The 13,480-nt window shown below is 54.5% G+C and overlaps 4 protein-coding genes across 4 annotated transcripts; 2 read left to right on the forward strand and 2 right to left on the reverse strand.

The window, feature by feature from the left end:
- Positions 1–427: 427 nt before the first annotated feature.
- On the reverse strand, positions 428–2,986 carry INS49_001839 (uncharacterized protein; the record flags this gene model as incomplete). Its single annotated transcript, XM_043162660.1, has 4 exons — positions 428–1,049; positions 1,122–1,837; positions 1,975–2,647; positions 2,709–2,986. The coding sequence occupies 4 exons, from the start codon at positions 2,984–2,986 to the stop codon at positions 428–430; spliced, it is 2,289 nt and encodes a 762-aa protein (XP_043031166.1).
- A 2,319-nt stretch (positions 2,987–5,305) lies between these two features.
- On the forward strand, positions 5,306–6,517 carry INS49_001840 (uncharacterized protein; the record flags this gene model as incomplete). The annotated part of the gene is made up of 5 exons (XM_043162661.1): positions 5,306–5,389; positions 5,442–5,584; positions 5,640–5,724; positions 5,778–5,883; positions 5,955–6,517. The coding sequence occupies 5 exons, from the start codon at positions 5,306–5,308 to the stop codon at positions 6,515–6,517; spliced, it is 981 nt and encodes a 326-aa protein (XP_043031167.1).
- Positions 6,518–10,003: 3,486 nt separating this feature from the next.
- Positions 10,004–10,465, forward strand: INS49_001841 (uncharacterized protein; the record flags this gene model as incomplete). The annotated part of the gene is made up of 1 exon (XM_043162662.1): positions 10,004–10,465. The coding sequence occupies one exon, from the start codon at positions 10,004–10,006 to the stop codon at positions 10,463–10,465; it is 462 nt and encodes a 153-aa protein (XP_043031168.1).
- A 752-nt stretch (positions 10,466–11,217) lies between these two features.
- On the reverse strand, positions 11,218–12,449 carry INS49_001842 (uncharacterized protein; the record flags this gene model as incomplete). The annotated part of the gene is made up of 2 exons (XM_043162663.1): positions 11,218–12,243; positions 12,306–12,449. 2 exons carry the CDS (start codon positions 12,447–12,449, stop codon positions 11,218–11,220), a joined length of 1,170 nt encoding a protein of 389 aa, XP_043031169.1.
- Between the last annotated feature and the right edge of the window lie 1,031 nt (positions 12,450–13,480).

Raw genomic sequence — 13,480 nt, forward strand, 5'->3', positions numbered from 1 at the left:
TCACCGGCCGAGTGTAGCAAGGGATCAGTCACACGAATTGTGGGCTATAAACTAAGATCCCTAATGAGCAAGCCCGGAATTTCATTTCTTGCTCAATACTTCAAATATCACATACCACCCTGCTCTCAAGACGACAACATTTGACAGAACCTCAAATCTCTCAATAACAGCCGCCGAAATTACCAGGTAGGAATCTCATTTTGAATCTTGCTCCACGTCTATAGAAAGAAAGCTTTGTCTAGGTAAACTCGCCAACTCGTACCAAAATCGGTAAACTTCTGGCAAATTCCTCGAAGGCACGCCAACTGCGAAGAAGGCATGAAAACATCGGCTAAGAAGCTTTTGGCCCAAGGCCACGCGGCTTCGAGATGGCCCGAAATCATACCAAATTGTCGTTGATCTCGAGATGCTTGCGAAACAGTTGTAGTTATGGCTTGAACAGGGCGATCGACTCCCCATAGACGCTCCAATTATCAGACCACAGCACAGCATCAGTGCCATTGTTTGTTACCATGCTGATGGCGCCAATTGTGTAGAGGTCATAGATGACGACGTTCTCCGAGGCGCCGGTATGGTCCTCGACCCACGCAATTCTGGACTGGCATTTTGTGTGCGTGTTTTTCGGTCCAGCGCTGCACAGGGTGCTGTAGTTGTTGAAGAAGCTGTAGAGCCCAGCGCCATAGACGAGGACATCCTTGCTATCGATGATGCGCAGAGCCCAGGCCATCTCGCAAGGAGCAGTGATGTTAGAACCGGGAATGTAGCTCTCGTGCAAGATGGCACAGTCAGACGGGAAGTCTGGGTCGCTCAGCGCCCTGTCGATATCATTAAAGGGTGATGGAGCGGGCGGATTGGGTTGATAATAGGGTGTCTCTGTCTGAATCTGGCCCATCCAGATGTTCTGAGTGTTGATGAGCTGGTACTGGTACAGAGTCCAGTGCTCAACGCCTGAAGCAACCGCCCAGATGCGACCAGCCTCGGACTCGATGAGGAGGCCACGACCACCATAGACCGAGATCTGAGTGCTGTTAGAATCTTCGATATCATGGCTGCAAGCTGTCAGCAGTGAGCACACTCCATATCACGTATATCTCTCAAAAGGGGCACAAAAGGATACTTACTCAGCGACCCAGATCCAATTGTTCTCCATGTATAAATCGTTGGCTTGGGTTGTTATGTGCATGCCCAAGTATGCAGCAATGCAATTCGGGTTGATGAAGTTTGTCTGGGTCGGTGTCGTAGGGCAATCTGTGACCTGAAGCTGCGAGCCAGCAAAGCCGCCCACGCGGACGTGGACGTCCCACATCCCGGATGGCTCTGGGCACCCCGAGCAACCTGACAGATTGTACTCGATGAGTATGGCGCCAGAAGTTGAGCCCTGTGTCGAGACGATCATGTCACTCCATTCGATGTAGCCGAATTCCCCCGGCCTTCCGACTTGTACGACAGGGCGTGGGCCATCTGTGCTCGAGAATTTAGGCCCAGATCCCATGATGATAGATGCTAGAGTCTCGCCCACGAATCGAGTGTTTGGAGGGATGTAAACTGTGTCGGTGACTTTGTAGTATCCTGCATCGACGAAACCGACAATGCCCTGACTGAAATGTTGGGAGAGGTAACTGAAGAAGTTCGTGAGGGCGACCGTATCATCTGTGTTTCCATCTCCTTTGGCACCAAACGCACGGGCGGAGACAAACATGCTGGCAGGCTTGTCTTCGTACTGCGGCTTGGACCGCGTGTAGTACCTGTTGCCTTCCTTGAGTGTAGCAGGAGCAGAGAACCAGTCGTTTGGCCCCGAGAACACAAAAGCAGGGCCGCCGGGTGTGTACACATTTCCCTAATGCGCCCTCCGTCAGCAAGAAACTCGCAAACATTGAACAGGATACGCACAAGGATCATGCCGCTGATCAAAGCTCCGGTGCTGCCCTGAGCTTCCAGCAATCTGCCATTACTCCCTTGAAAGATTGACTCAACATTCTGGAAAATGACATTCTCCATGACCAACGTCCCCCGACCGGGGATTTCGCCTGCGCTATCGACGCTTCTGGAACTCAGGATGCCAATGGAGACATTGTAGAAAATGCTGTCCATGATGACAGCTGAGCCAACTGCGGGGCCGGTCACATTAATGCCGACGCCACAGTCCACGACGGTGATATCTTTGTACACCCAGAACCAGTCCCATATGTGCTGGATGGCTGTTTGGCAATTGACAAAGGTCAGGTTGCGTGTCGTGTATTGTTGGTTACCGAATCGAGCACCCCATTGACCTCCGTAAAAGACAAGGTCGCCCAGAAAGCCTCCACTGCCTTCCTCCATGTAGATACCGGTGTGGTCGCTGTCGGGTGTCTGTGGAAGATGGAAGATAACGTTCTGTATGGAGGTCGCCTGAGCCGATGGCCAATGAATAGCCCAGGTTGTTCCCGGAACAGAGGTGGTGTCAATGATCAGGTTGCGAATCTGGCGAAAGAAGACGTTGGTTGGCGTGTAGGAAGGACCATCGGAAGTCCATGGGTCTGACTCGATGACTACGGCGAGCCCATGACCAGCCATTTCGGCAGATGCCTTGATGGTGGGCATGGAGGTGGGATCGCCGACCAGTTGAGTATAGTAGGTTTGCAGAATAGAAGACGAGACCTTGTAGGTTCTGAGACATCAGTCAGCAATCAGGTCCACAGCAGCAGACATTGCGACGAGACAGTGCGCACCCAGCAGGGAAGTAAACAGTGGCGGGAGTGGTTGTCGCGCCGTCACAGACACGGCCGAATCCGCAGCGATTTCCGTCGCTGATGGCGGCGTTGATGGCCGCAGTGTCGTCTGTCACGCCATCTCCTTTTGCTCCATAGGTCTTCACGTTTCGAAAAACCTGGTACTTCGGATTTGGGTTGAAGGGAGCCAGGCCATAGTGTGCAATGTCCTCCATCCAGTATGCTGCGACAGCCTGCAGGAGGGAGGCTCCAAGAAGCACACGCGCCCAGGGTCGCATCGTTGCTGCTCACAAGTACCAAGGTAAGGATGAAGGAAACAAAACCACAGTGGAGTGCGAAACGAAATTCGAGATCTTGAGCGAGCGAGCGAGCAAACGGAGAAGATTGAAATGCAAATGCAAATGAAATGGAGGTTGGGAGAGCGAAGCTCTGAGAAAAGCAGTCGCCTTGCAGGTAGATGTTTTCTCTTGTGAACAATACCTAGGTACCCAGGCAGCTTCTTCCTGAAGGAGGCACGACTGGCTGAGATGAGGGATAACAGTGGGTAAGAACCACAAAGGCAGGGAAAGAACGAGAGAGGCACCGAGAAATGGCCACACTTGAATACCCAGGTACCTCGGTAGGGCGTATCTGTCATGCGCAATTAAACCGAGTATGAAGATGTGGCAGGAAATGGACGAGAGCAAACGCGAGATAGTGCAGAAAACAGATGATTATGTACCCGTCGCAGAAATGGGTGTCGCCCTGTTGCTGGTAGCCAACAAAATCGAACAAGTCTACAATGAAGGCTCAGGGCCCGAGGCAGGAAAACAAGCTGGGGAGCTTCCTTCTTGACAACGTGTCGCGCGACATCTATGCCAACTCGTTGAGCCCTCGAATCGGTCATTTGATGATTGATGTCCCTACGGTATCGTCACACCCTCCATGTCAATGCTGATACCGGCGCCCAGGTCAACGTGTCCACACCTTGGCCTGCGCGTCACTGGTAAAGCCGCTCAGAAATCAAGGTAGGGCGGAGCTGCCTTGTATATGCGTCACAAAAATTTCCAGTCATCTTGGACCACCGCAAGAATTGAAAGTGAGGTCACCATGATTCATGTTGGAAAGCTTGTGAGCTGCCAGAGGGCCGATGATATCAGGAGCGCGTGATATTGGACGACACATTGAGTAACAGAAAGTGGACACAAAAGCAGTAAGTAGCTAGGGCAGAGATGCCGCAAAGCACGCCTGGTTAATGTCAAATAAAAAACTCAGTCTTGACGGCGGAGTGCGTCAGTGGATGCGAGCCGACAGTGATGTGCAGACCGCGTGGTGTGATGTAGAGGAAGAAGCCCATCCTTTCCCCTCCAAGCAGTTTGGGCCCAGCCAGGCTGGAAGACACTTGTGTCACGGGTACAGGCCACAGCTCATTAGCAAATTGCAGCATGCTGTCCGACATGACGAAGCGAGGTTGGATATTGGACTCGAGAAGTCTTGTGTGACGGAGTATCAAGTGGCAGGTGTTCGTCCGAAGATAAAAAGGACGGGAGTACCACCAAGATTAGACCCGGAGACTGGGTAATGGAGCAGGCATTCATACCCTCCCATAGGCTGGACCCCTTGGGCTGGTACTGGCATACACAAACAAGCAAGCAGGACTAGGACCGTTCAAGCCATTTTCGGCCGATACATCTGGGTGCTGGTGGTGGCATGACATACCGTGGGACGAACACCTCATGACATCGTGCAACGGCAGCACCAAGTGCAAGAGGGCGGCGGTGGCCCCGTCCCAACTCATTTGCAGAATCACCGTCCGGGTTCTTGTGGACAGGATATCCGGGCCTGAGCCTCGGCTTGGAGGGGGGTAGGCCGCGGCGAGGCTGTCGATGTGTTGTCCCTGGTCTGGGGTTCATCAGGATCTGCTTTCAATCTTCTAGTCAATATTCTTTGACGACCCTCTAGCTAAGCACTGGCGGGTTGACGACGTCGGGCTTGTCGGGATTGGAACGGGGCAGAGCCTTTGTTCTTTCACGGATACAGTGGCTGGTGTGAGAAATGCGTAGTACTTGGGTAAGTTATCATCTCACCAGAACCTCGGCGTCGCACCCATCACTTCGGGCCTGATAGTCGGCAGTAGAAAGACCTGAGATGTCATTTCCAAAAGGCCTGCACGTCTTCCCCTGCTGTTGGCTGGGAGAGGCCATGTCTGCAAGCACAGGTATTTGCGAGAATCAGAAAGCAGGCCTTCCCCTCGTACCCCGGGCAGCCTGGCAGGCCGCACGCAGCCGAAAGCAGCAAGCAAGAGTTTCTCAGCTGTGGCTTGCTCAGATAGGCAAGAGTAACATTGATGGCTGTGGTGCTCATGGCATGGCACAAAATTGTGCTTCCAATGTAGAAAACGCAGCCATTTATCAGAAGCAAGTACTTTGGATAGTTCATCTCTGTAATTACAAATTAGTTACCTAGCTCTAGGCACCTGGGCATGCAGAGGAGCCCGTTTCGGAGCTCAGGACACGGCCCATGTAGGAAGTGACGTTTCTAGTGGATCTCGCCCTGCCAAGACCGGTTCAGGAAGCTCGGACCACTCAATTCGCCAAAAACGGCTGCTTCGAACCGCGATGGCGGATGCGCTCTTCGCGCACGTCGTTTCCAGCATTTGCCTTTCCTCCGCCGTCTTTCTGGCATTCCACGCCTGCATCTCTGTCTGCATCTTCTTGGCCCTGCCACATCACCGCTCGACTCATCGTAGCTCAGCATGCCTTCGCGATCAAGGTCGCCCGACTACGATCGGTCGCCCAGTCGCGGTCGGTCCTACAACTCACGATCCAGATCCAGATCCCACTCCCCCTCGCGACGTCGCTCCCCGTCCCGAGACTCTCGATCTCCCCCACCTCGTCGTAACGGCCGAACCAGAGACAGCCGGAGTCGCAGCTTCACTCGGAGTCGGAGCAGAGATGATAGGGCGCGTAGCCTCAGCCGCGGCCGCAGCCGCTCTCGCAGCCGCACCCGCAGCGAGAGTCCTCTGAAGAGCACCAAGGTTGGTGGTATTGCTTGCCCGGCGTGCGCTCGTTTCGCTAAACATGGGGGCAGATCGTCGTCGAGCGCTTGACAAAGAATGTCACTGAAGAGCATCTACGCGAGATCTTTGGGCAGTACGGCCCAATCGACGATATGGACGTGCCCCTGAGCCGGCAGTGTAGGCTTCCTTCCCCAGACTTGGCAGCTATTGATCCCATACGCATACTGACGTTCACCTCTCCCACACAGTTGGTACAAATCGCGGAGCTGCATATATCCTCTACGTCAACGAAGTCGATGCTGAGGCGGCCATCGCTCACATGCATGAGGCCCAGCTCGATGGCGCCACCATCAGCGTGTCGATAGTCCTACCGCGTCGCAAGTTTTCGCCCCCGCCTCCCACTGCAACTCATGGCGCAAACTACGACCCTCGACTCCCGCCTCCCGGACGCGGTGGTAGGGGCCCCCGAGGTCCTCCAGGAATGGGTGGCATGCGTGGGCGTGGTCCTCGAGGTGGAGGTGGAGGCCGCTTTGGAAGGGGAGGCCCACCTCCTCCATCCGATACATACCGGCCACGATCGGCCTCGAGATCTAGGTCACCTGCCGCGTCTGGCAGGGGAGGAAAATACCGTGCGAGGTCACCTTCATATTCGCGGAGTAGGTCCAGGACACCCCAACCACCCAAGGGTCGAAGGGGCCGAGGACGATACGAGGAGGATTATGACCGTCGTCGCAGCCCAAGTCGCGACAGTTATGGCGGTGGCTATCGCGGCGGCAGAAGTCGCTCGAGAGATCGCAGGAGTTACCGCTGAACAGCCTTTAATGGGCCGAGTTGCCGGGACATGTCAGCCTCGTTTGAGGTTGGGGCAGATTCAAGGCTCCCTGATGAGTCAGCGCACCGTCGCTTCTTACAGGCGACGTGCTGAGGCCTATGTGGCGGGTAGCGGAGACTGGGGCATTGACTTACTCAGGTATCGATGACAGTTTCGAGACTGACTTTTGGAATGAAAAGGGGTGGCTCATCGACAAGCTGAATTTTCAGGCAAGAAAGGTAAATATGGTGACGGGTTTGGGTGGGACTGCTTTTAGGTAAGGTGCGTCAGCCCTGCTGACCACCCGAGGTTGCTCTGCCGTCCCAGAGACATTAGCCCTCCTGCTGATAGCCCTAGGGTTGCGGTGGTCGACGTGGGAGACTGTAGCGCCGGATCGATTGCAACAGCACGAGTCAACAGGTCCATCGATACCCCCAGATAGAAAGATAATCAAAGGATGAGGGCCGGGGTTTTTTTGCGCAGCATGCCGACCTCCATTTCCAATCACAACAGAGATATTCTCAGTGCCTAGCCAAGGCTCAGCCATATTCTGCAGATCTGCTGGTTTTGCCTTCGTGTGTCTGATGGAAAGGACTCTCTACTAGGCATCAACATGCTCATTCGAGATGCGCAGTCCTCTGGCCTCCATGGCCTGCTTTTCAACGGCCACCTGCCTTGGACCTGAGGCTTGGGCCGAACCAGCTTGCCGTGTGCTACCCGGCTCCGCCGTATTTACGAAAGCTCGACAAAGACTGGCGAATACCCATAAGCCCAGCCCGTTGATCATTTGTCCAGTCTCGGATTCTGTCTGCTTTATCAGCCTGAACAGTAAAGGGTCATTCAAGGGCACAGTATTTCGACGAAGCTGAGTGTACCCAGGGTCAACGGATTGCTCGGCCCCGTCCACGACACCGGGCCTCGACCAATGGTCAAGAGCTTCGCCATTTCTATCGATGCCTTTGAATTGGCAAGCCAGGTGGACCATCAATCTGCCTCGTAACTGTTTTCTGGCTATGCTGCTCCGGATGAGGCGAAGGGCGATCGTGCAACTAAGGCAGAGCATGATGTTGTCCTTCTTGTCGCTAGTGAGCCATGCTATCGTCCTTGGGTTACAGTCCCATTGTGGCCCATGAGTCCCTATGGACTTTCTTTCTGAGCCATTCCGAAGGGACATCTAGGCAGCAGAGCCTGCTTCGCCATCGAGGCAGATCTGAAATAGTATGGCATCTTCAGAGGACTTGGCAAGACGAGAGACCCCTAGGAATTTGCACTCACTGCCTTTCCACCTCTTGACCTAACATGGGTAACAGAAATGATGTCACTGTGACCAGCGAAATCGTTGCTGCGAAGACAAATATTTCCGGACTTTTGGGTGTTGTCCCCTTGACTTGGACGTTGTCCGGGGATCCTAGGTGGGTCGACCGGTCCCACCTGGTGCTTCAGCAGTTGAGCCTTGCAAAATCGGATCATGAGGATGTTCTGCCTTGCAACCTTCAGCTCTTGATATCATATGCTACGCATCTTGCCATTTTCGAATCCTTCTAGTCCTACTGCCACTATCAGATGTCATCTCTCATCCCCGGCCCCTGTTCCTGTCCTGGTCAAGCGGCGAGCAACACCGGCACTGCGGTCACACAGAACGAGCAGAGTTCAGTCGATTGCCGCCCGCGCTTACTGTGCAACCTGTCAGAATACAAAACCAGCTCTTTTTAGACAAGGGGTAAGTTCCTCCTGCTAAACGCCACCCAACAGCCTTCCTGCTGTACTACGCCTGGGTCGATGGCCCCCACCCCGTTCCCGAAGGATTGGTTTTCCTCCTCTCGGCTGGCCTCCCGATTAGAGGCCCGGCCCACCCTTTTCAGCCCTATTGCGCTACCTGAGCCCTACCAAGAGCCTACCGGCCTGCAGGCCTACATGCCGGCACGCCGTCCCTCGCAGGGAGGGTTAAGGTAATCCAATGTCAACAGCCACCGTGGCCACAGACTCACGTTCTACGACGAGGCACACTTACCTTGCTTCAAGCTTCATGGCAGCACAGCGATTAACAATCATCGATCTCGTGATCGCTCATCTCTCGGTCAAGATATGCCTTGCTGGTTTGGTAGACTCCTCTGTCGCGGCTTAGTCCCAGCGCTACCACATCCCGACCGGCATCCGCAGCGGGAGAAGTGCCAGTGCCACCAATGAGCGTACGGTGACCTCTGCGTCTCTCGTCCAGCTTGATTCCAGCTTCAACCTCTGATTTCCTCGTGGGGGTCCGGCAGTGTTCTTTGTCAGATTTGCAGGCACAAGATGCTTCACACCAGCGGCCCCAGCATGACGTGATACGCGCCTATGCCCCCTGGCACAACTCTCCACTCCGCGGCAGACTCATGGCCCGCACAGCAATGCAGATCGTGCACTCTGCACTCTGCACAGCACTCTGCACAGCACGCTGCACAGCAGACGGCAGTTGGAAACCCCTGTTCGTGGCACGTGCCATCCGGAATGCTGGGTGGGCGAGGGTCTGACCTTAGGCAACAGAATAAACAGAACAGCGAATTCTGGGTTGAGCCCCTCTAAGCCTCACCGACGTTAGTGCTGCATCCTGAAATGGCACCTCACCGTCCTCCCACCGAGACGACCCCCTGGGTAACACAGAGCCGAGAGTCCCACGGCAGATGCAGGCCACCCTCCAGGAGCAGGCGCCGCCGTATTTGGACCACCTCAGACCTGAGCTCTCTTGGCCGCAGGCTCACACTACCAATTCTGGAAATTGGAACCCCACCCCCGGGCCCCATTCTGGACACCCATCGAGGGAATCGTCAAGCCGGTATAGCAGGCATCGAATTCAACACCGAATCCACTGCCCTATATCCAGCCCCCAATGATGGCTCCTAGCAACGGCCAGATCCTGCTAGGCGGCTCTGAAAAGAAGGTTTTCTCTGACAGTGGCGGGGAAGTGTGTGAGACTCGTCGATGTCTTCCATTGTCCCCTTCGTCATCCGTGCGCGTTCCTTCAGGATGGCCACCCCGTCGACGCGGATTGTTGATGCTCGTAACTTGGCTGATTGAGTATCTGAACTTGGGAAACGGCTGCTATGTCGGTGCCTTGAGGAGTCGAGGTACAACGTCCAGGATGGCGGAGTCAGCGACCAGAGTGTCACCATGAACAGGTCCCCTTCAGGAGTTGACAATGTTCGAGATTTCGGAGACACCAAGATGGCATTGCTAGGTAGCAGTTTAGGGGCTCTCTTCACTGGGTTGACTCGGGATATAAGATGCGCTTGGAATCTGTTCACGGTGAGCTGCAGATGGGTCAGATCATCATCGAGCAGTTCACCAGTCTCATATCTGTTAATCGTTGAGATATAAGAGCCCAGCCACCTCACCTGGGAGCAACTGAAATCAGCCAAATCACCAGTTCACAGTATAGACAAGATCGAATCACACCAACCAAAACAATCTCGCACTTGTTTCTGACCTCGAAGAGCGACACGGGTCACGATGGGGATGAACACCGACGTCTTGGGTGCGCCGAGCACCCAAACTTTCCAAGCTACCGGAAGCCTCAAAGCCAAGAACGCCATCCGGGCCGCGCAGAAACATTCTACGGGAAACCCAACCAAATCCGCAGCAGTCGGGATCCGCGTGCTCATTGGCGGCGTGCCGGCCTTCATCACGTTTCCCCGGCCCCAGCCGCCTCCCAGTCCCCGCCCGCGCCCTCGCCCCGGCCCCGTCAACCCGGGCCCGCCCCCGGGAAATCCCACCCCGCCGCCCACGCCTCGCAGGCCGGCGAGTGGGCCCTCGGTGACGGCTGGGGGGAGCAAGCTCGGCGGGGAGCCTGGGTTCGTCACGTTTCCACGGCCCCAGCCGCCGCCCAGCCCGCGTCCCCGTCCGCGTCCCGGGCCCGTCAACCCTGGACCGCCTCCTGGAAATCCCACTCCACCCCCGACGCCTCGGCGCTGATTTGACCATGTGAAGAGTGGTCTCGTCGTCCCAACGGTACAGAAATCTCCTGGGCATCGACGACTACGCGGACTATGTCGGCAAATGTTTTCTGTTCAGGACCCGTGCACGACAGACGCGTCACTTGGTCTCGCGACTGCATCACCATCCCTGCATATTTCCTTTCTCTTTCTTTCTTTTTCGGCGGTCCAGGCTTCACATCATGCATTGTTTCCACTGGTGGTCTTTGACTCGTTTCCTGCATTCTTTTCCTTATTTCCTATGTCACATTCTTGAGGAGTTTTGGGAAGACCCGAGGAGTTGCTTGACTCCCAACAAGGACGGGCATGGCAAGGAGAGCTGGCATGGACATGGCGAATTTTGGAGGCAACGGGGGTGGGCGGTTTTGACTTTTCCTTTCCTTTCACACATCCGTCGTTTTGCTTTTAAGAACACTCTGGCTCACGCCTGGCATACTGCATTTCTCTCATTCCATACCCCGACAACATCAATTCTAGGCATTAGACTCTAGAACCAAGCATTGATTGCTCTTGCAAAAATTACTGGTCCAGCCGTACTGAGTGTGACATTTTCAATTGGTATTTCGCGCCGTCGAAGGTGACACGGCGAAGGCGATTCAATTAGCTTCTATCCCGTGTTGGCAGACCCCACTTGCAACTTTCAGGGGCTACTATGTGTGCCCAAGTGCCTAATAAAATAAGAACGAACAGTGCTACTCAACAGGGTCGCTAACAATCCGGCATCCTCAAAATTTACAGCACACCCGCCGCCTCTAGCATGCCAACACCGAGCATACCAACACCCATCGCGCCCGCGAGACCCGTGCACTTGGAAGCAAGTGCTTCAGCACCACCATTTTCAGTCGGCGTGCTCTCCGGTGTTGTGACCTCACCTGTGGGCATTGGGCAGTCAGCCGTACACGGCAGGGCACTCGTGAACGGCACGGGGACCTTGCTCCCCGTCGACGTGCTGCCTGAGAGCTCAAAGGCAGGCAGCTGCGCTATCATGGTTGGGATCGGGCGGGCGTCCGGCTCGGCGGGGTTCAGCACGTCACCCAGCATGTGGATCACGCCAAACTCGATGAGGATATCCGGGTCGAGGATCTGGCTGGAGTCGATGTACCGGTTGTTGCCCGCGACGGTGACGGTGATATTCTTTCCGCCGAGGGTGGGCCAGCTGGCACCGTTGACGAGGTCTTTGCTGTAGAGCACGGTGGGCACGATGTGGAACTTCATGACCTCCAGCAGCTCTGACTGCGACAGGGTAGACATGGCGCCGGACGTGCGCTGGAAGGCTGCGTTGTTGGGGGCGAAGATAGTGACGTTCTTAGAAGCTGGGACCTGCTCGGACAGGTTCGTCTGGTACAGAGCACCTAGAAAGGCGCTGAGTGGTTTGTGGACGCGGCAGGCCGGTCCCAGGCTGGGAGGCGGGGCCATAATGGTGTCAACAATGTGAATCACACCGTCGCTGAAATCGATGTCGCCTTCGAGTAGCATTGAGCGTCTATCGGCTCCGGATGTGAACACCACCTCGTCTCCGTGCTGCCTGTCGATGATGACGCGTGCGCCGTCCAGGAGTGTCGGAGAGAAGACTGGAGTTCCTTCCTCAACGGTGCCCACAGAGACCGTGCCTGGGAAGATATGATATCGAAGGATATTTAACACCTTGGTATCATCGTTGGAGTCCCAGTCTGCGATCTTCTCAAAGGCTTCGTTGTCGGGAACAATCATGGTCACACCAATGACTGGTGGGAAGCCATCCAGGGAGTGTGGGTAAGACTAAACAATACCACAAGTTAGACATCTCGAAGTTAACCTTCGTAGGGACCATCAGCCCTTACCTTGAGGAGATTGTAATACGTCGATACGCTCTCGTAGCGAGCGAGAGCGCGGAACAAGTCATTTTGAGAAACAAGTTCGGCAAAGACGAGACCTCCGAGGCTCAAGAGCATGGCTAAGATGTAAAAGGGGCGTGACTCGTTCATTATGATAATGCTTGAGTGTCCGAAATATGGGTTTGAGCGAATTAGTTCAAAGGCGTGCAGCTATTCTCTGGAAGATGCTGAAGTCTGATGTGAGAGCAAGACGTAGTTCGAACTATCAGGGGAACAGGTTCCGGAAAACAAACAAACCCTGATGGCTACAATGTCTAGAGAAGGCACGAGCTGAGCTCAGAGACGGGAGTCACAATTCGATTTCACATAGTGAAGGTGCAAGTGCCAGCCAGGCCGATGTCTGTGTTGCGACTTCCATACTTGCGCTTTATCTGAGATTCCAAAACTGTTGCTGCACAGTGGTTTTAATCATCCAAAACTTTCATTGGCTTGCATGTGATGGCGCGGTGTCAGTATTATCCAGGTGTTACAATTGTCAGAGACCACAAAATCCGTGAAAATCCTGGTCGGTGCGGCGTTCTCTAGCTGAATAGCTAGCCATTAAAGAGAATCATGATACAATCAGCTTCTACGCCATAGATGTAGCCATGGAAGTTGAATATGACCGAGAGTAAGTTCCATCCCTGACTGGAGCCATTAGATTATGGTGACTGTATGTCCCCTCTGGCTCACACGGGAGAGGCTCCAGGTTCGGATGAAATTTCCCCCCTTGGTAACAACCACAGTCGTAACTGTAATACCACCATTCCACAAGGCACCCGGTCAGAGTAGTATCTACGTTCTGCGATGAGTTTTGATCGTCATCGTAAGGCGTCAGGATGCTTGTGTGGATGCTCCTGGTGGACGGCCCGCTTTCCTCATTGCTAAGCCACAAGCTTCCGGAGTTCCGGACGCCCCTTGATTACAGGATTCGAAGGGGGCATGTTAGTCAGGTCCAGTAATCAGCAATTAAAGGAGGCTCTTCACATCGGCGCTGGAACTGGCACCGACCCGGCGCCGAGGACACCGGGGATGTTTGCTTGGCAAACTTTTAAGATACGCGTATTTTGTTAGTGGGTATTGTAACCAAAATCTATATGTGGGATTTGTATGATGACAATAGAACATCCGCTGTGATGCAA

This window comes from Diaporthe citri (assembly GCF_014595645.1).
Source record: "Diaporthe citri strain NFHF-8-4 chromosome Unknown scaffold_1, whole genome shotgun sequence".
Classification (NCBI taxonomy): domain Eukaryota; kingdom Fungi; phylum Ascomycota; class Sordariomycetes; order Diaporthales; family Diaporthaceae; genus Diaporthe; species Diaporthe citri.